Source organism: Oryctolagus cuniculus, chromosome 3 (genome assembly GCF_964237555.1).
Source record: "Oryctolagus cuniculus chromosome 3, mOryCun1.1, whole genome shotgun sequence".
NCBI classification, from domain to species: Eukaryota; Metazoa; Chordata; class Mammalia; order Lagomorpha; family Leporidae; genus Oryctolagus; species Oryctolagus cuniculus.
Genome location: NC_091434.1, coordinates 110,640,695 through 110,660,653, shown reverse-complemented (window position 1 = coordinate 110,660,653; position 19,959 = coordinate 110,640,695). Strand labels below are relative to the sequence as shown.

General features: G+C 40.4%; 1 protein-coding gene across 15 annotated transcripts in view; it reads right to left on the bottom strand.

Annotated features, from left to right (window-relative positions):
- The window catches only part of NCKAP5 (NCK associated protein 5), a 1,120,879-nt gene that overhangs the window by 307,900 nt on the left and 793,020 nt on the right, over nt 1-19,959 (bottom strand). For all 15 annotated transcript variants that reach the window (XM_051849622.2, XM_051849623.2, XM_051849620.2 and 12 more), the window contains one exon: nt 14,013-14,100. In XM_051849622.2, the coding sequence (XP_051705582.2) occupies nt 14,013-14,100 (88 nt within the window). The remainder of the gene's footprint in view (nt 1-14,012; nt 14,101-19,959) is intronic.

Genomic DNA, 19,959 nt, shown 5'->3' with positions numbered 1-19,959 from the left:
GATGAGTTTTACCTAGACTTAAACAACATGGAGGAATATGACCGGGCAAGGGAATGCAAGTTTAGCAGACTTCTCTATTATATCCGCCCTTTCAGTGCCTGAGGACTTGACAAAGCCCTTGCTAGGAAGGTTGGTTGTGTATGAGAGTGGTGGCAAGTCCTCCAACAGTGGCACAGCTTAAGTGCCTTAAGTGATTTAGGATTAAAATTTCTGGTCTCCAAGACAATTAAAAATTAAAGTTGAAAAAAATCATTGAATTTCCATTGACTAAATTCCCTGATAACTTTTATGTCAAACTTCCTTACAAATCGTCTTCTTCCCTCTCTCATAAAGTTGAAGTGGTCAAAAAAGATGTGCAAGATCACAAAACTGACTGATCCGTAATTATAGATCAGTCATAATATTTATAATTATAGTGTTATATTGAAATCACCTGAGGAAAATTTCAAACCAACCCCTAGGCTCAGCTACAAGAGACTGTGAAATTGTTCATGGTTGAGACTCACTATCCCAGCCCAACTTCACATCTTACAATGGAGTCCCAGAAAAAGTTCAGGCAGAGGGCCACCTTTCTACAACTTCTATGGGACCTACACACAGGCTTCTAAGCCTACAAAAGCTGTAGCTCTGTATCCTCAGATACGCTTGTTGGGACAATCAACATGTGAATTTTACAAAGACTTGAATGTAGACAACAGACTTCTGGCCAGACCATTTTCCTTTCACAACACCTGGCGATTTCTCTTCAACACCGTACTCTGCTTGCTGCACAGAAAAAATCAATACAGATAATGCAGCTCAAAGGTTACCATATAGGAAAGATCTCAGTAATGAAAAATGTGTTTTTTGTAGGAGATACTTTCTACTTCTTTTCTAACTATACCCTAATTTCAAAATTGTACAATTTTCTCCCATAGACAATTTTATCACCATTTCATAAAGGACTAATAAGCCAAGTTCTAAAGGGAAAAAAAAAGTTCATAGTTTTTGAGCCTCAGGTAGGTTAAGACATTAAGGCCAAAGTTCAAGGATTGATATCGTGATTTTGCTCAGTTCATATTCATTTGTTTTCTAAAAGGAAGAAATATTTGATGTGCCTGGTTAATGATGTGAGGTGCGCAAAGTATTTGCCAATGCCACACACCTACTAAAGGGCATTGCTTTTGGATTTGCTCCACAGAATGTGCTAATGTGAAAGGCATCCTACATACTCAAAACAAAGCCTGGCCCTCTGCTGAAATGAGCTAGGGAAAGCAGCACATCCACTGGGCAACAACTTTCTCATCTGTATGAAGAGGACGTGCTTTGCCAGGGCACCATTTTATTCACAGCTTATATTAGTTTTAACAGAGAGGTGATATTCTGCATTTATTTGGAAAGTATTCAGCTTAGTACCACAATATCTAACCAGAAAAGTGTGGACGTCTGAAACAGAATTAGGCCAGAAATTGAGAACAAGAGAGTTTGAACCCATTAAACCAGCACTTTGAAACTTCTGAGGAAAGCTCAGGTAACTAAAATCTTAATTGTGTATTTAAAATCCCTCTATTCCTTCAGAAGTATTTAATATGACATTGGAATTATGAGACAAACAGGTTATTTGTTTGGCAACCAGCAGGGGCTACCAGATGATACTGTTTTGAAAACTTCTGTAATTTTGAGAGGTACTTTGGCTATTTTGAATCTAAGCACATACTTTGACTCTGAAAAAATCTGTCTTTTTCATCTGAACTTATTACTGGCACACCTTGGAGTCACTATAGCTTCAGTTTCATATCACTGCAATAAAGCAAGTATCACAAAAAAAGTCACATAAATGTTCTCATGTCGTAGTGCATGTAACAACTATGTTTACATTTTATGGTCATCTATTAGGTGTATTATATATATGTATATGTATACATAAAACAATATAAATCCATAGTTTTAAAGGACTTTATTGTCAAAAATACTAACAATCACCTAAGCTTGGAAAAAAATGGTGCCAAAAGACCGGCTCTATAGTGGAGTGCCACAATGCTCAATTTGTAAGTAACACAACGTTTGTGTGTGAAGCACAATGAGGGAAAGTATACGTCTGTATGAATAGAGGTTATGCTTAGTATGCTTAGTATTTTTGATTCTTTTTTTCTTCATACTATTTGTTGAACTCTTTTACTGAGTATAGGGTTAACTATATGATCAATCGTTAAGTAAACTGAAAATAGATCTTTGTAAAAATTAAGAGTGTGAATGTGAGAGAGAGGAAGAGGAAGGAGTGGAGCATGGGTGGGAGGGAGGGTAGGAGGGAAGTGTCACTATGTTCCTAAATCTGTAAATATGAAATACACGATACTTGTGTAACTTAAATAAAATTAAAACAAAACAAACAAATAAGAACCAAAAAAAAGAAAGAAAACTATTTGCTCTAGGACCAGCTTCAGCGCTTCAAACCTTAACACGCAATAAACATACTCGATTTACCACCACCACTGACTGCAGCAGCTGTTCAAAGTTCATAGCAACTTAGAGAAAAGGGCACATTTCTTAAGGCAGGATCAAAAGCACTTGAGACTTGCTGAGATTATGGGCCACAGACATTTGAAAAAAAGCACTCAATAAAAATATTTCATATCCTTACTGTACATTATAATTTTACAAACAGTTATGCAAAGACTTGCTATTCCATCAACAACTGGTAGAACTTTAAATCTTTTTTTGATTGATGTGCACTCAACACATACTCACTGTTTTACCTAAACACATTCACATTTACACTTGATCTCAGTCAAAAGGCCGAAAAGCGATATACACTCACATTTGTTTACTACATTTCGTATGGGTACGGAAAAGGGAAAGGAAAAGAGAGAGGGAGGAAGGAAAAGGAAAAGGAAGCAATTTTGGAATAACTTCAATGAATGACAGCCCAAATCCCTCAACAGTTCACTCCTCTGGGCTCATTACTTGCCACAGTACTCACCCTGTGTGTGTGTGAGTATACAATGAGTATAGCAGTACTAGGATGACCTAACACAGGTAATGTGTAACCATGGTCAAGCACTTTAACTTCTCTGTGCCACAGGTCCTTCTTCCATAAAACGAGGAAAGTAAGAGTAACTCTCAAAGCGTTCTTGTGAAAATTCAATGTGTTCGTTCTTGCTAAATGATCACAATAGTAAGTGCTGGCTTGCAGTGGGTTACAGAGGTAGATGGGCTCCATGCTGCACTTCATGCTGAAATCACAGATGTCTCAGAGCAAGAAGAAACGCTAGAAATCATCTTTCTAATTGCTCCCCTGGCTTAAATACATGTTTAAGTTATTCTGTACAAAAAATAAATAAACCATCGTTTATAAACTACAAAATTTCTCACAAAAATCTCAACTTTCATTATCTTTAGAAACATGTGCCCATTTTTCCACACCACTTAGACCAGACAGAGGCTCTTCAGGGTGCCACAGACCCCACCAATCCCTACTGTCTTTGGCACTAAACCATGTGCAGATTTCTATAATATAAAATTTTTTTCTGCTTTGCTTTCTTTTTTTTATAGAAAGCTTTTGCAATATAAGTTTCAAAAGCAAAACTTTTGCTCTCTGATTAAAAAAAAAAAGACAAACCTTCACTGTAGGTGTTTCTTGATCAAAAATAGGAAAACAGAATGTAACCTAGTAGGCACCTGATTTTTCTCACAAGTGACCTACTTTAATTATTTACATTATTTGGCTACTGAAGGCATTTACATTGGTGATTTCTAATTCAACCCAAAGCCTCTTCCTTTAAAAACATGAAAAACAGGGCCAGCAGTGTGGTATAGTGGGTTAAGCCTGTGAGTACAAAGCCAGCATTCCATATGGGTGGTGGTTTGAGTTGCAGCTTCTCCCCTTCTAGTGCCCCGGTAAATCAGCAGCAGATGGTCAAGTGCTTGGGGCACTGTACCCATGTGGGAGATACAGATGAAGCTCCTGGCTTCAGCCTGGCCCAGCTCTGGCCATTGTGACCATTTGGGGAGTGAACCAACAGATGGAAGATTTCTGTTTCTCCCTATCTCTCTAATTCTTTCAAATAAATAAAATATTTTTAAATAAAAATATGAGAAGCAAGGAACTCAGAGTTGAAGATCTGACATCCTATGCCTTGTTAGTGGCAAAAACTGTCTGCACAAGTGAGTAATCTCCCAGGTACTATTTCCATTTGCTTATCTCTTTCTTTCTAAATGAATTAGCTAATGTGATTCAATTCATGTTCCATATAGAAAGGTAGGGAGAAGAGGAAGTAAATCAGCTATAACAAAGCTCAGAACGGAGTTATGGACACAGACTGTAAACACGGTGATCCATTGTCAGTGCCAGGATTATTCATATCTCACTCTGGCTGCCCGTGCTGACAGCCTTACACAGATGACACTGAAGGAATCATGTTCCTCCCCAACTGGCTGCTCCATTCCATTTACGCTTAATTGGTCCCTTCCATATCTAGTGTAATTTTTTTTCTAATAAGTTCTCTAACTCACATAAGTAACAAAATGTGTAACAGACACAGAAGAAACCTCAAAAGACTTAAAGGGAATGAGCTGGAAAAGTAAACAAAGCTGGAAGGAACCTAGGAGAAGTTCTGGGGTGGGATGTATCTAGTCTGCGAGCTGTAGGAGGCCCACACAATCATTTGGTGTGACCCTGTGCAGACAACCATGGGCAAGACTCAAAACTCAAGAAATCTTGAGCAGGCAAATACTTAAGTTGACAATTTTGTTTGGCCCATGAATGATGTTATAAATATCCAAATTTCCCTTGGCAGGAAAAAAGTCCCACTATGGCCCAAGGGATGATGACCTTCAATAACCCCGTTTTCAGATTTTTTTGTTTTTTCCACAGTAAAATGAGTCTGTCTGAGGTGCACACATCACATTCCCTACATATGATGATAACATTTATATTACCCACAAGCTTGTCTCCTCTATAAGGAAAATGAGAGCCAAACATTTTATTATTAATTTTTCTCAGTTTATATTCTGTAATTTTTTTCTAGACCATGACTTTGAACTGGGATTTTAGGCTGCATTCCTTTTTCCTCTCTACCATCAAAACACTCCAATAAGATGACTGCTCAGTTTGATGCTAGATGTCTCATGTAAGAAAATCTGTGGGGGCCAGTGTCGTGGTGTAGTGGGTGAAGTCCCTGACTACAAGTGCCAGCATCCCATACAGGTGCCAGTTTGAGTCCAGGTTCCACTTGTGATCCAGCTCTGCTATGGCCTGAGAGAGCAGGAGAAGATGGCCCAAATTCTTGGGCCCATGCACCTGCATGGAAGACTTGGAAGAAGCTCCTGTCTCCTGGCTTTGGATCGACACAGCTCCGGCCATTACAGCCATCTGGGGAGTGAACCAGTGGATAGAAGACATCTCTCTCTCTCTGCCTCTGGCTCTCTATAATTCTACCTTTAAAATAAATAAATAAATCTTAAAAAAAAATCTGTGATTCTTTTCCTAGTTCTATCAACCAGCATTTGTCAATGTTCAAACACACTTACATGACCCTCATCTTAAAATGAGCTTAATATCTATTTGAGGGGCTGGGGGACAAACAACTAAGACCCATTTTATGTATGTGCTTTGTAAATCTATAAAGCATCAACCAAATGTGCCCTGAGTCAGGCTTGGCTCTAGAAGACCACAGATAGGCAACATTCTGAGAAATGCAGAGCATGGGACTTGCCAGGAAGCTCACGATTTTTGTGCTTGATTCAGGATACAACAGAGACTACTAGACAGGGGAATACTATTTAAAACAAGTCCTAGGCAGGAGGCAGGGTCTCCAGGGAGAATAGCGTAGGAGATCTGATGGCACACTCCTTTGTGTTCCCGAAACCTGTGCAAGTTCAATCACATTGCTGAGTGTGCGAGTACATGATGATTTGCCCTCCCTCTACACCTTGCAGCATCTTAAAAAGTGAGCACTCCAGGAAAAGGCCTGTGCCAGATATCTTTGTAACTTCAGCACTTAAACTGGTGTTTCATGGGCACAGCCAGGCCCACGAATACTACTCAATTTAATAGGCAGAACAATGGCCCTCTCCCACCCCTGATACACACATCCATATTCCAGTCTCTAAAAGGTGAGTACACCTTTGATCAGTTGGATTTATATCTGACCAAGCTAAGGGTCTGGAGATGAGGAAATATCCTGGTTTATACAGTTGGCCTCAACGTGACAAGAGGATCCTCATAAGAGGGAAGCAAGGGAAGAAAATAAGATGTGATAACAGAACCAGAGGTTGGAATAAAACACTTTCAGACTTTTGACCACCAGAATTATAAGTAGTATGTACTGTTTTAAACCATTGTGTTACAGCAGCAATAGGAAACTAATATGCTTCTATGAGAATCTAAATTAATAACTATTATGTGAACAAATGAGTGGATGAGGAGTCTAGATACAAAGTAGAAAGATACAGGTTTAGTCTCAAGTTGGATAATAACTTGCTGAATAACTTTGGCCCCATCATTTAATATCTCCACCATTCCTTAGCTTAAGAGCTCAGGCTGTGGAGTCAGGAAGATTAGGACAGGGTTGTCTTCTAGATCGTTACCTGGGTATGCATCCATGGGCAAGTGCTCATCTCTCTGAGCCTCATGTTAATGCCCACAATGAACAGGTGGGAGGTAGAGACAGTGACAGTACCTCCTGTACAAAGATGAAATGAGCTATAGTTCAGTTACCTTTGATGGGGCTTTCATAGCAAACTGGAAATCATGGCTACATAAAAACATTACTCACATCAGTTCATGCACACAACCTGAAATCAAGAAACCATAACCCTTGATTAGAAAAATAATGTCAAGAACCACACACTGACAAAGCTGGTAAACACACTGTAGGACCACTTCTAGTTGCCAAAGGGAAGCACCCACCATTCTTTGAGAGAATCCATGCAAAAATTCCACACGTTATAAGTTACACATTAATGTATCATGAGAGGTCTTCAAGAACATACCCCTTGAACAAAATATGACCATCTTTGATGCATACAAAGCAATTACATGGGCCTGGGACACAAAACACTATTACTCTACTATGATTATATTAGCTCAAGATAAAAGCTTCAAAATAAACACCTCCACGATGACAGAAGATCAAATGGACTTCAGCTTTCCCAGGGACCTATGTTTTTCAGGGCCTCTGGATGCTTTTGGAGAAAACTTGGAAGTTGGAAAATCTGATCATCCGCATTAGTGACATCTCATATGGTGAAGTAAAAGATCTCCCAGCATTGCCTGAAACATGCACCTCTTAGGTAAACTATTTTGTTACTATTATGCTTATTTATACTGCAATTTTGAGATGAAAGGGAGTCCAGCAAAAGTTTCCCTTTCCGCTGTTCTCACTTTTTAAGTTTTCAGAGCACAAGGTTGTGTCTCCTACATACAAAAAGCTCAGTAAGTGTTGTAGAATGTGTAAGTGATCTTCATGGGCCATGTAACCTGTATAGAAGGGGAAACCTGAGGCCAATTAGAGCAATGACTGAAACACCCCCCTCATAGTAGCATTAATTCTGGCTAGTAACTATCTCTCCCAAAGGGAAGAGCTAATTTCCCACAATGAATAGACTGGATTATGGAGAGGAAATTGTTTTAAAACAATCTGTTTTTTTCTAAGTAGCTTCCAGTTTCACAAAATGAATTCTGATGATTATGTTAGTGTCTACACCACAGATTTGATAACTGGTAGAGACACTGTAAAAGAATGATCAGATAAAACAAGAATCTGGATGAAAGAGATCCTCAATGAGGTTATCAGAAAAAATACAACTTTAGGAACATAGTAATTCTTCCCACTGCACCTGACTTCCCACCCCTCTTCCTGCTCCCTCTCCTATTCCCAGCCTCATTTTTTACTAAGATCTATTTTCTTTTCTTTTCTTTTTATTTTTGGAAAGGCAGAGTTAGACACAGAGAGAGAGAGAGACAGACAGACAGACAGAGATAGAGATTTTCCTTCCTTGGTTCACCCCCCAAATGGCCACTACAGCTGGCGTGCTGCACTGATCCAAAGCCAGCAGCCAGGTGCTTCCTCCTGGTCTCCCATGCGGGTGCAGGGCCCAAGCACTTGGGCCATCCTCCACTGCACTCCCGGGCCATAGCAGAGAGCTGGCCTGGAAGAGGGGCAACTGTGATAGAATCCGGCACCCGAATGGGACTAGAACCCGGGGTGCTGGCACCGCAGGCGGAGGATTAACCTAGTGAGCTGTGTCGCCGGCCCACTATGTATTTTCAATTAATTTTATTCACAGAAGATTAACTCTATTCTAGTTAAAGAGTTCAACACTTTGTATGAGAAAGAAAAAGAAAAACAACAACAAAACTGTCCTCAACAGTCCAGATGAGCTGTTTGAAGTCATTGCATCAAGAAGTTACTTTCACTATTTTTTGTTTGTTTGTTTGTTTGACAGGCAGAGAGGACAGTTAGAGAGAGACAGAGAGAAAGGTCTTCCTTTTGCCATTGGTTCACCCTCCAATGGCCGCCACGGCCAGTGCACTGCGGCTGGCACATGGTGTTGATCTGAAGCCAGGAGCCAGATGCTTCTCCTGGTCTCCCATGCGGGTGCAGGGCCCAAGCACTTGGGCCATCCTCCACTGCACTCCCGGGCCATAGCAGAGAGCTGGCCTGGAAGAGGGGCAACCAGGACAGAATCCGGCGCCCCGACCGGGACTAGAACCCGGGGTGCCAGCGCCACATCCAGAAGATTAGCCTATTGAGCCACGGCACCAGCCACTTTCACTATTTTTAATGAGAAACATACTTATCTTTAAAGAAGGATCCAAGAATAATACATCTTTCGTGAGTACTTAGATGTAACTATAACTTATGAGACATAAGAATATCCTTGACTTAATACACTAAAGTGAAGTAATTCTTTGAGAACAAGTTTTAATATTAACTCATACACACACAAACTGTTTGCGAAGAAGTTTTAGAGTTAACTCTCATAACACATCTCATTGAGGACAAAGGTCTTGCATGGGAAATTAATGCACAGTGATTCCTGTTGTTAATTTAATAATTAACACTCTTAATGTATGACATCAGTGATCACCCAAGTCTCTTGAAATGAACTACCTCAGCTATGGAAGCCTTTTGAATCCACAAACTCCACTGGTATTTAGACAAGGCCATAAGCAAAATAGAAAACCTCTCCTCTCTTCAGAGAAAAATACCTCCTTCATTGATGGCCATTTCTTTCCACTGGGATATCACTCACAGAGATCTTTCATGTAGAACAATTTTTGCCACAGTGCCTTGGCTTTCCATGCCTGAAATGCTCTCATGGGCTTTTCAGCCAGACCAGGATGTCTTAAAGGCTGATTCTGAGGTCAGACTGCTACTTAAAGTGACTGTCATTTTACGAGTATACTGTGTAGACTGCTTCCCATGTTGGAACATTCTTTCCTTTTTAATTCTATTATTATTACCATGGCAAGTTTTTAAACTTCACCCTTAGAAGTAAGTCCACAGGACTGTATGCAGAATTATTCTGCTTTATGGTTACAAACTTCGTACATTTCACAATTACAACTTTAGGAACATGGTGATTCTTACCACTGTGCCCACCCTCCCATCCACCCTCCCATCCCCCTTCCTCCTCCCTCATTTATTCTCAGTATATTTGTTACTAAGTTCTATGATCAATTAACTTTATATACATATGATTAACTATGTTAAGTAAAGAGTTCAACAATTAGTATGAAAGAAAAATGTTAAAATAAAAGAGGAAAAAGAACCACAAACAGAAAAAAAAAAACTTTTCCTCAACATTCAAGACAAGAGCTATTCAAAGTCATTGCTTCTAATGGTGTCAATTTCACTTCTACAGGTTGCCTTTTAGGTGCCCTATTAGTTATCACAGGTCAGGGAAAGCATATAGTATTTGTCCCTTTGGGTCTGGCTTATTTCACTAAATAGGATGGTTTCAAGTTTCATCCATTTTGTTGCAAATTACCAGGTTCTATTTTTTTTTTTTTTTTTTTTTTTTTTACTGTTGTGTAGTGTCCCATGGTGTACACCTATCAGTCTTCAGTTGACAGGCATTAATGTTAATTCTATGTCTTTGTTATTGTGAATTTAGCTGCAATTAACCTAGGGGTACAGATAGCTCTTTCATATGTGGATTTCATTTTCTTTGGGTAAATTCCCAGGAGTGACATAGCTGGGTCATATGATAGATCTATATTCAGATTTCTGAAGTATCCCCATACTGTTTTCCATAATGGCTTTACCAGTTTACATTCCCACCAACAGTGGATTAGGGTACTGTTTTCCCCACATCCTCACCAGCATACGTTGTTTGTTGATTTCTATATGAAAGTCATTCTAATGGAGTTGAGGTGAAACCTCATCGTGATTTTCATTTGCATTTCTCTGATGGCTAGTGATCCTGATAATTTTCTCATGTGTCTATTGACCTTTTGGATTTTCACTTTTAAAAAATGTATAACTCTTTGCCCATTTCTTAACTGGGTTGTTTGTTTTGTTGTTGTTGAGTTTCTTGGTATCCTTAAATATTCTGGTTATTAATCCTTTAACAGTTGTATAGTTTGCAAATATCTTCTTCCATTCTGTCAGCTGTCTCTTCACTTTGCTGATTGTTTCTTTTTGCAATGCAGAAGCTTCTCAATTTGATATCCTCCATTTGATGATTTTGGCTTTGATTGCCTGTGCGTCTGGGGTCTTTTCCAAGAACTCTTTGCCTATGCCAATTTCTTGCAAGGTTTCCCCAAAGTTTGATGGCATCGGGTCATAGACTAAGGTTTCTAGTCCATTTTGAGTAGATTTTAGTAGAAGTGTAAAGTAGAGGTCTTGCTTCATGCTTCTGTATATGGTGATCCAGTTTTCCCAGCATCATTTGTTGAAGAGAAGGTTCTTGCTCCTGAGATAGTGCTGGGCAGGTAGGAGAGTCCAGCAGGCAGCGTTTCCCCTCTGCAGGGGTGGCTTCCTCTCCCTTCCTGTTGCCGTACAGCTGTCATGGAGGAGGAAGGAATTCTTCTGAATTGTTGTGGCCCTCAGTGACTGGGTGGGGGGTGACCCCTGTTATTGCTGGGCCCATGCATGAGAGGTAGGGCAACAGCTACCACCTGCCTTTGTCTAAAAATGGCATGAACCCTTCCCCTAGTGGCTGCAGGTCTCTGCTGTAGCAGGGAATGGGGGAAGGAGAGAGATGTGCCACCTTTTGTTTTTCCCACCTCTGGGTGCTTGGATGCCTGTTGCCTTAGGGGGGTCCGTATGGAACTGTAAAAGCAGTTCACCAAGCTCTTCCTCCCACTGTCTCAGCAGTGCTCTGGGCCCATGGATTACCCTCTCCTTTGGTTTGCAAGGGCAGGTGTCATTTTCCTCCTTGATCCAAGATTTTGTTGTCTTTTGTTATGTATTTTCTCCCCTTTTGTAAATATTAATTTCACCCCACATAAATCAGACAGTCCTATCGCTATTTTGGCATCTTGAAACCTCCTGATTTTTTTTTTTTTGACAGGCAGAGTGGACAGTGAGAGAGAGAGACAGAGAGAAAGGTCTTCCTTTGCTGTTGGTTCACCCTCTAATGGCCACCGAATTTTAATTAATTTTTAACAGATTTAATGTGTAGATACAAGTTCAAGAATATAATGAACATATCATTGCTCTTTTTCAGATTTCTATTACACGTAGGTTGCACAGAACCATTTAATGCAGAATTGACTCCCATTTTTTACTTATACCACAAATTTATTCTAAAGCAAATTAAATAATCAGGAAAGACTCAAAGCACGGAAGACTTCAACCATTACTGTAACTTTAGGAAACCACATGTCAAGAAAAGTTGAGCATCCTCTCAGTAAGAATCTAAACATTTTCCTTTGAGATGAATTTTAGTTATTTTTCTTCTGCCTTGATGGAGTTAACTTTAATCTTCCATGGCAGCTTAAGTCGATTTCTTGCCCTGTATTCATTCACTGGAGATGGAAACTAGCTGTCCCCATCCCCATCTCATAACATGTTACTGGGAATGTTTCAACAGCCAACTATTTAGGACATGGCCTTTTTAAAAAGCTATTAGAGGCATAGAAACACAAAAAGAAAGAGAGAGAAAGAGAGAGACAGAGAAAGAGAGAGAGAGAGAGAGAGAAACTAAGAGAGAAAAATAGAGTAAGAAAGAAATGGAGAGACTGGGAGGGACAAAGAAAGGCATAGACAGAAGGAGTGGAGTAAGAGAAATGAAAGAAATAGCACTTTTGTTTAATTTATTTGACAGGGTTAGACAGTGAGAGAGACAGAGAGAAAGGTCTTCCTTCCATTGGTTCACCCCCCAAATGGCTGCTAAGGCTGAAGCTGTGCCCATCCGAAGCCAGGAGCCAGGTGCCTCTTCCCGGTCTCCCATGCAGGTGCAACATCCCAAGCATTTGGGCCTTCCTCCACTGCCTTCCCAGGCCACAGCAGAGAGCTGGACTGGAAGAGGAGCAACCGGGACTAGAACCTGGTGCCCATATGGGATGCTGGCACCACAGGTAGAGGATTAACCAAGTGAGCCGTAGTGCCGGCCCCAGAAACAGCACTTCTATTTGCTGATTCATTCCTCAAATGCTTGCAACAGTTTAGGCTGGAACCAGGAACTCATTTAGTTCTCCTACATGGGTGGCAGGAACCCAGTTACCTGCACTAACACTGCTCCCAGGGTCTGCAATAGCAGGAAGCTGAAACCAGAAGCCTGATCAGGTCTCAGACCTATGTACTCTCATGTGGGTCAGAGGCATCTCAGCCAATAGGCTAAAGGTCCATAACTAGTACACAGCCTTTATAAGACTAACTATACCTAGCATTTTTAATTCTGTATGATATTTTAACTTTTATGATCAGATTCTCCCTATCTCTTCATAGCAAGTCAGGCTGCAAAACCTTGAACTCAAATTCAGGTGAGCTAATATGAACATTTTCTTACCAGCTAGGTGGGTTCTGACGGTTGTCTCCATTACCCACTTATTTTTCTAGCCAGAAGAAACCTAGAAATTCCCAGTTACTATGTCAAATGTCTGTCCATTTCTTTGCCTTTTGTTAGCTCTTTAAATTTTCCATGCACAGGTATGCAGACAAGGTGTGGTCTCAATTTCTGCTTTTAAGTGATTTTCAATAAAAGTACTAAATTTATCTATTGAAAGCATCTGAGTTATACCTTTCTCATATTGCCCTTTTCCACTCTTGTCACCTGTGTGGCTACTCTGAGTCACATTCAGGTTAGATGCTCACCTGACCACTCTACTTATATCAGAGGACCATGGGATAAAGGTTATCAGCAGAAAACAATGACTTGTTAACTTCATCCCACATTACTCTCTGGATCTGTTTAAATTTCCAACTAGCAGAAGTGTGAGACTACAACCATGAGCAAGGCGTACAAGCCCTGTCTTCGTTCAGCTGTTTCCTGTGCTTTTGGACTCACTGTCAGATTTCTGAATGCACCACAGGTCATGATTTAGACAACCAATGCCTCTTATTCTTCATGATCCTGCTGTGGAGATTCACAACACTGCATGGTCATCTAGACTTCTCTTTTACCTACAAGATATGGCATCTTCTTCTCTACTTCTTAGAGAATGACTTCAAATGTTATCTCCCTGGAAATGTTCCTCAATTTCTCCAATAAGATAAGCCACTCCATCCCATTTGTTTTCATAGAGTGCTGTAGAAACCTCTGTTTTAGCCCCTAATAACAAGGTACTGCAATGCTATTACTGGTCTTTTTGTTTCATTATAAACATTTTTTTTACACCTTCCCACAGTCAAATCTACAACCTGTGTCACAGTATAAGTTAGAGAAATCAGAGTTAAATATGTGTAAGATTTCTGAAACCAGAGATGACTGTCCAGTCATCCCATCACTTGGATCTAGATCACACTTGTTCTTAATCTCCAGGCCAGAGAGTTCAAAACTACAGAAACACATACACACACATACACACACAAAAAAACATATGTACCAGTATGAATCCAAGAGTAAGAAACATGATATACCTGATTGACCATTGTATTAACAATTTCTTCTTTTTTCTGCTCTGAAGATCCTTGACTCTGCAATAGATTTCGCACCGTTTCTTCCATCCTGAGAAATAATAATAATAATAAAAATGAAGGATTCCTTAAAGAAGGTTCCATGATCTTGAATCTATTCTGGTTAGTAGAAATCATTCTTCACGCATTTCCCAAATTTGGACCTGGAAATATCTCTTCTCTTTCATCCCTTCCATTAAGAATTTGCCATGAAGTCCTTTAAAACACTGTTCAGAATATGTCTCTGGGTTCTCTATCCTTTGCCTTAGACATTTGTACTTACACACAATTCTCCAATATCCCACTGTCTCTCTTCATTTCCAAGTGCTCCCTTGGAATGAAGAGTAATCTTCCTGAAACACCACTGTGATTTTTTTAAAATTCAAAGTTAAGAGACAGATCATACGATCTGGCTAAAAGGTCCATGAGAGTCTCACAGGCAAGGAAAGCCACGACATGGTGGCAAAAACAATCTAAATGAAAGATCCTGGTGAACAAGACCCCAGCAGAAGGAACAGGCCATCAAGGAGGGAGGCACCTTTCTCCGAAGGAAGGAAGGAATCTCCACTGTGATATGGCCTTGACTAAACAAGTTCAGAGCTGGTGAACTCAAGGGGCTTCCATAGCCTAGACAGCTCATGGCAAGAGCCTCGGATGATTGCTGACGTCATAAATAAGAGTGCCAATTGTTAAATCTACAACGGGAGTCACTGGGTACATGCTCCCCACGTAGGATCTCTGTCCTTAATGTGTTCTACTATGAAACTTAAAAGCAACACTACTAGTCGAACAATACCCTATACCTTGTGCGGTTGTGTGAGTGCAGCCTGTTGATCTTCTGTATATGGAGGTAATTGAAAATGAAACTCGACGAAGGGCTGGTTGGGAGAGGGAGTGGGAGAGGGGAGGGTCGCGGGAAAGAGGGAGGTTGGGGGGGAAGCCACAACAATACTTCTTAGTATTTCATGGTGTCAATACACCAATACTAAGAAGTGATTGAAGAGAGGACATAGGCCACTATGAAAAGGTATGGCAGTGTATTGATGGAGAGGATGCATTCATATGATGTCTCTTTTTTTTTTTTGGAGGGGGGATTTTTTATTTTTATTTTATTATTTAATAAATGTGAATTTACAAAGTGCAACTTTTGTATTGTTGTGGCTTCCCCCCCAACCTCCCTTTTCTCTTTCAATAAATATCTTTGTACATGTTTATGAGTATTTCTATAGGCTATTATTATTGCATGCCTCCAGTGTTATTAACTGGTTTTAAATTCCAACTTACGATGGCTTCCCATTGCCTCTTAGTGAAATGTGAAGGAAACACACTTATTTCCATTTCTATTTCTAGAAATTTGTTCATGCTGTGGCTACTCCTTAGAATGCCAACCCCTTGTCAAATTCTTATATCCCAACCATATTTCCCAATCTACCTCTAGCTTTCTTACCTAAAACACTTCCTCACTGATATCTTACTTCTTGGAATTCTTGCAGCTTTCTATTTTAAGTCATTGATTCTCTGACATAGAAGCCTGTCAGTATAATGCTCAAATATTTCATATATGCATGCCTAGTCTTTTGGAGTAAGAGACACGTAGATCTTGTCTCCTGTTATGTGTCTCTCTCAATTACAGGTAAAGTAGGTATTCAGTGGACAATGCACAGCTGCTAATTTTAAAAAAGAACAGGGCTTGGCATTGTGGTACAGCAGGTTAAATAGCCACCTGCAATGCTGGAATCCTATATGGTCCTGGTTCAAATCCCAGACTTTCAATCCAGGTCCCTACCAATGCATCTGGGAAAGCAGAAGAGGAAGGCCCAAATCCTTGGGCCTCTGAACCCAGATGGGAGTCCTGGATGGAGTTCCAGGCTCCTGGTTTCAACCTGGCCAAGCCCTGGCCATTGCAGTTATCAAAGGGAGTAAATCAGTAGGAGGAAAATCTGTCTTTACCCCAATCTCTCTGTAATTCTGCCTGGCAATAAGAAAATCTTCAAAAAAAAAAAAAAAAAAAACAGATAAAGTACCCTGTGTCAGGCTTTTGACATGTATTTAGAATGTTTGAATGGCCTTGTCCTTGAGGCCCTGCTACAAGAATCCATAGGGCAGAATGCCAAGATCAGGATGCTAGAACTCAAGACAGTGAACATACTCCTCTCCTGCAGAGAGCCCAGGTTGGTGGTCTTTTCCAGTCACACCCTGAAGCATGTATTTCAGAGACTCCCTATGACAACGGAGAGAGTACTGAGGAAAGTGGGCTAGTCTGGCTTCTCCTTACTAAGGGCATCCAGGATGACAAGGAGGTCTACGAGTCCCCCCAGGTGACCATGGTGGTATAATCCAAAGTGCCAATCTTTCTAATATAGCACACAACTTCTTAGCAAAGAGTGAAGGAAATGCAGAACGGGCACCATCCAAATCAGGATTACTAATTGGGGAATTCTGCCTTCTCACAGGAGGCACCAGAAAACACCTGGACTTTCCAGAAGACAACAGTACTGGTTATGAGCACTCAAAGAATGACTTGTAGGACAGATGCTGTGGTAAAGTGAATTGGGTCACTGCTTGGAACATCTGTATCCCATATTACAGTGTTGGTTTGGATTCCAACAGCTTCCTGCTAATGCACCTTGGGAAACAGCCGACGTTAGTCCAAGTACTTGGGCCCCTGCTGCCCATGTAGGGATTGTGGGTTGAGTTCTGGCTTTGGCCTAGCCTAGCCCTGGCTGTTAATGGCATTTGGGGAGTGAACCAGCAGAGGGAAGCTCCTGGCTAGTATACATGCTCTTTCTGCCCTTCAAGTAGATGAAAACAAATGTTTTTTAAAAAGAATTATTTTTGATCACACATTTGCACAAGTCATCTCTTCAAGTATCCAACTGAGATAGCAGAATCTATTCCTTCTATTTTTCACAAGTCTTATTTGATTGATATTAAGCTAAAAGTACTATTTGATTTTCAGTTATCAAAGAACTCTCTTATCTAATAGTCACTAAAATGTATGCTTAAAATATCATTCTATTTGGTAGATGAGCCACATAAAGCACAGAAAGGTTAGGCAACTTACTTAAGGGATCATGGTTAATCATGGTTAATCACTCTTTTATTTTATTTATTTGACAGATAGACAGTGAGAGAGGGAGAGAGAGAGACAGAGAGAAAGGTCTTCCTTCTATTGGTTCACCCCCCCAAATGGCTGCCAAGGCTGGAGCTACGCCAATCTGAAGCCAGGAGCCAGGTGCTTATTCCTGGTCTCCCATGCAGGTGCAGGGGCCCAAGCACTTGGGCCATCCTCCACTGCCCTCCAGGGCCACAGCAGAGAGCTGGACTGGAAGAGGAGTAACCAGGACTAGAACCTGGCAACCATATGGGATGCCCTTGCCACAGGTGGAGGATTAACCTAGTGTGCCATGGCGCCAGCCCCGAGCCACTCTTATAGATCCTAAACATTTTCTTTTCAATCAACCTTACTGGCATTTGGGGAAGTAATTTTAAATGCATATAACTCTCAGCTCCTAATTAAGAGGTATTTGGTGAACATGTCTTAGATGCTCAGGCCAAGAAGACAAGCATTGTTCCTGATTTGGAGAGAGCTTAAGATCTGGTAGAAGAGAAAGAAAATAAGCCTACATGGAAAAAAAAAAAGGTGGGAAAAAAGTCAAATTCTGAAATAGTAGGTGATCAGAGCCAATTCTAGGGCGGTATTTAATTTTATGTAAATAATCTTGAGTAGTAGATTTTTCGTGATGCTTGCCAAATCTAACATAAAGAAAGGAACAATGGTTCATAGACTTGCCTAGGGTCACTCAGCTCATTCATGGCAGGTCAGGGTTGGTCTTCTCATTTTCTAAGTCATGTGCCACACAACAGCATTTTAGTAAATTGCAGATTGCATGGTCAAGTGATGTTGTAGCCCTGAGTATGCATAAATACAACCTATGATGTTTACACAATGACAAAAAATGCTTAAAAACACTTCTCAGAATGGATTCCCATAGTTAAGTGACAGATAACTTGTCTGCTTTCTAAACAGATTAGCATGGGAGATGAAAGTCTTATTTCATCTCATATTTCATTCATAAGTAAACATCTAATATAGATGTGGTAGAGATCAGCTAAAATAAAATTATGTTTTTTTAAAATGCTGTTAAAACACATTATGTCTCAGTGCAATTGCTGAATTACATGTTCTATATAATTAAAAGATCTATCTACAATGCAGTAGATCATAAAAGAAAAAAAAACATTTATTCACCTTTCACCCATTCTTCCTAGTTTTATATTTTTTTTTAAAAAAAGGAAACATTGGAGGCAGACAGGAAATTCCTGAAACAATTTCAGTCCAGAACCCTCAGTAATACTATGAACAGTTCTCTGGCACTACTCTAACTATTAATTAAAACCAATTCCATTTTCTTTTTTTAAGATTTATTTATTTATTTGAAAGTCAGAGTCACACAGAGAGAGGAGAGGCAGACAGAGAGAGATCCTCCATTCAATGGTTCATTCTCCAATTGGCCAGAGCTGCACCGATCTGAAGCCAGAAGCCAGGAGCCCCCATCCCTCACCCCACCGGGTTTCCCATGCAGGTGCATGGGCCCAAGGTCCTGGGCCATCCTCTTACCGCTTTCCCAGGCCACAGCAGAGAGCCGGACTGGAAGTGGAGCAGCCGGGTCTCAAACCGGCACCCATATGGGATTCTGGTGCTTCAGGCCAAGGCGTTAACCCACTGCGCCACACTGCTGGCCCCCATCCATTTTCAACTTACAGCTTGGAACAGATTTGCAGGGACCCATTCTAACCCTTGGTACAAAATCAAGTTGTCCTATCTTTTCATAAACTTTAAGAATCAGGTCAGAGAGAAAATGTTTGACCATCATGAGAATATTCACCATTATTTAATTCCTTGATGACACTCTTTTTTAAAACTCATTTAACGAACTTCTCTATTTTCCTGGAAACTTTTTGATGCCTAGCGACATTCTGCTTTACCTTACTAATATACAAGGGTTTGCCTTAGCAGTCCAGCTTTAACATCTGCCGCTTAAATATGACTAAAAACAAGCCGATTCCTTCCTCTCATTCAGGCTTGGGCAGAATTTGGTTTTAAAGTGTCTGATTAGTGCAACTTGTTCTTAAATATCAAACTTAATATCTTCTAGCTCTCCCTTACTACCACCTGGGGCTAAATTCTTTCTTTCCCTAAATACCAGTCAAAATTATGTCATAATTAAAACATATAGACCAAAATGATATCTAGTGTGACCGAGTTCCAATGTACATTACTTAACTATTCTTAAAAATTAGCTACCAGGGCCGGCATTGTGGCATAGCAGGTAAAGCCACAACCTGCAGTCCACCACCTGCAGTCCTGGCATTCCATATGGGAGCCAGTTTGAGTCCTGGCTGCTTCACTTCCAAACCAGCTCTGTGTTATGGCCTGGGAAAGCAGTAGAAGATGGCCCAAGTCCTTGGGCCCCTGCACCTGCGTGGGAGACCCGGAAGAAGCTCTTGGCTCTTGCCTTCAGATCAGCATAGCTCCAGCCATTATGACCATCTGGGGAGTGAACCAGCAGATGGAAGACTTCTCTCTCTGTCTCTACCTCTCTGTAATTCTATCTTTTAAATAAATAAAAATAAATCTTTAAAAAAATCCAAAAGATTAATCATAGAATTACTCAGAAGCAATGAGAAGCAAATATATGAGTTAAAAATCCATACATGACATGGAAGAAAAATTCTACCATAAGATTGAGAAGAGGAATCAAAATGAAAGATTAGAAATGAAGAATTCAACATGTCAAATAAAAAATATGTTGGAAAGACTTAACAACAGACTTGGTGAGGCAGAACAAAGAATATCCGACCTGTAAGGCAATTCTGGAAATTTCTCAGTCAGATCAAAAACGAAGAA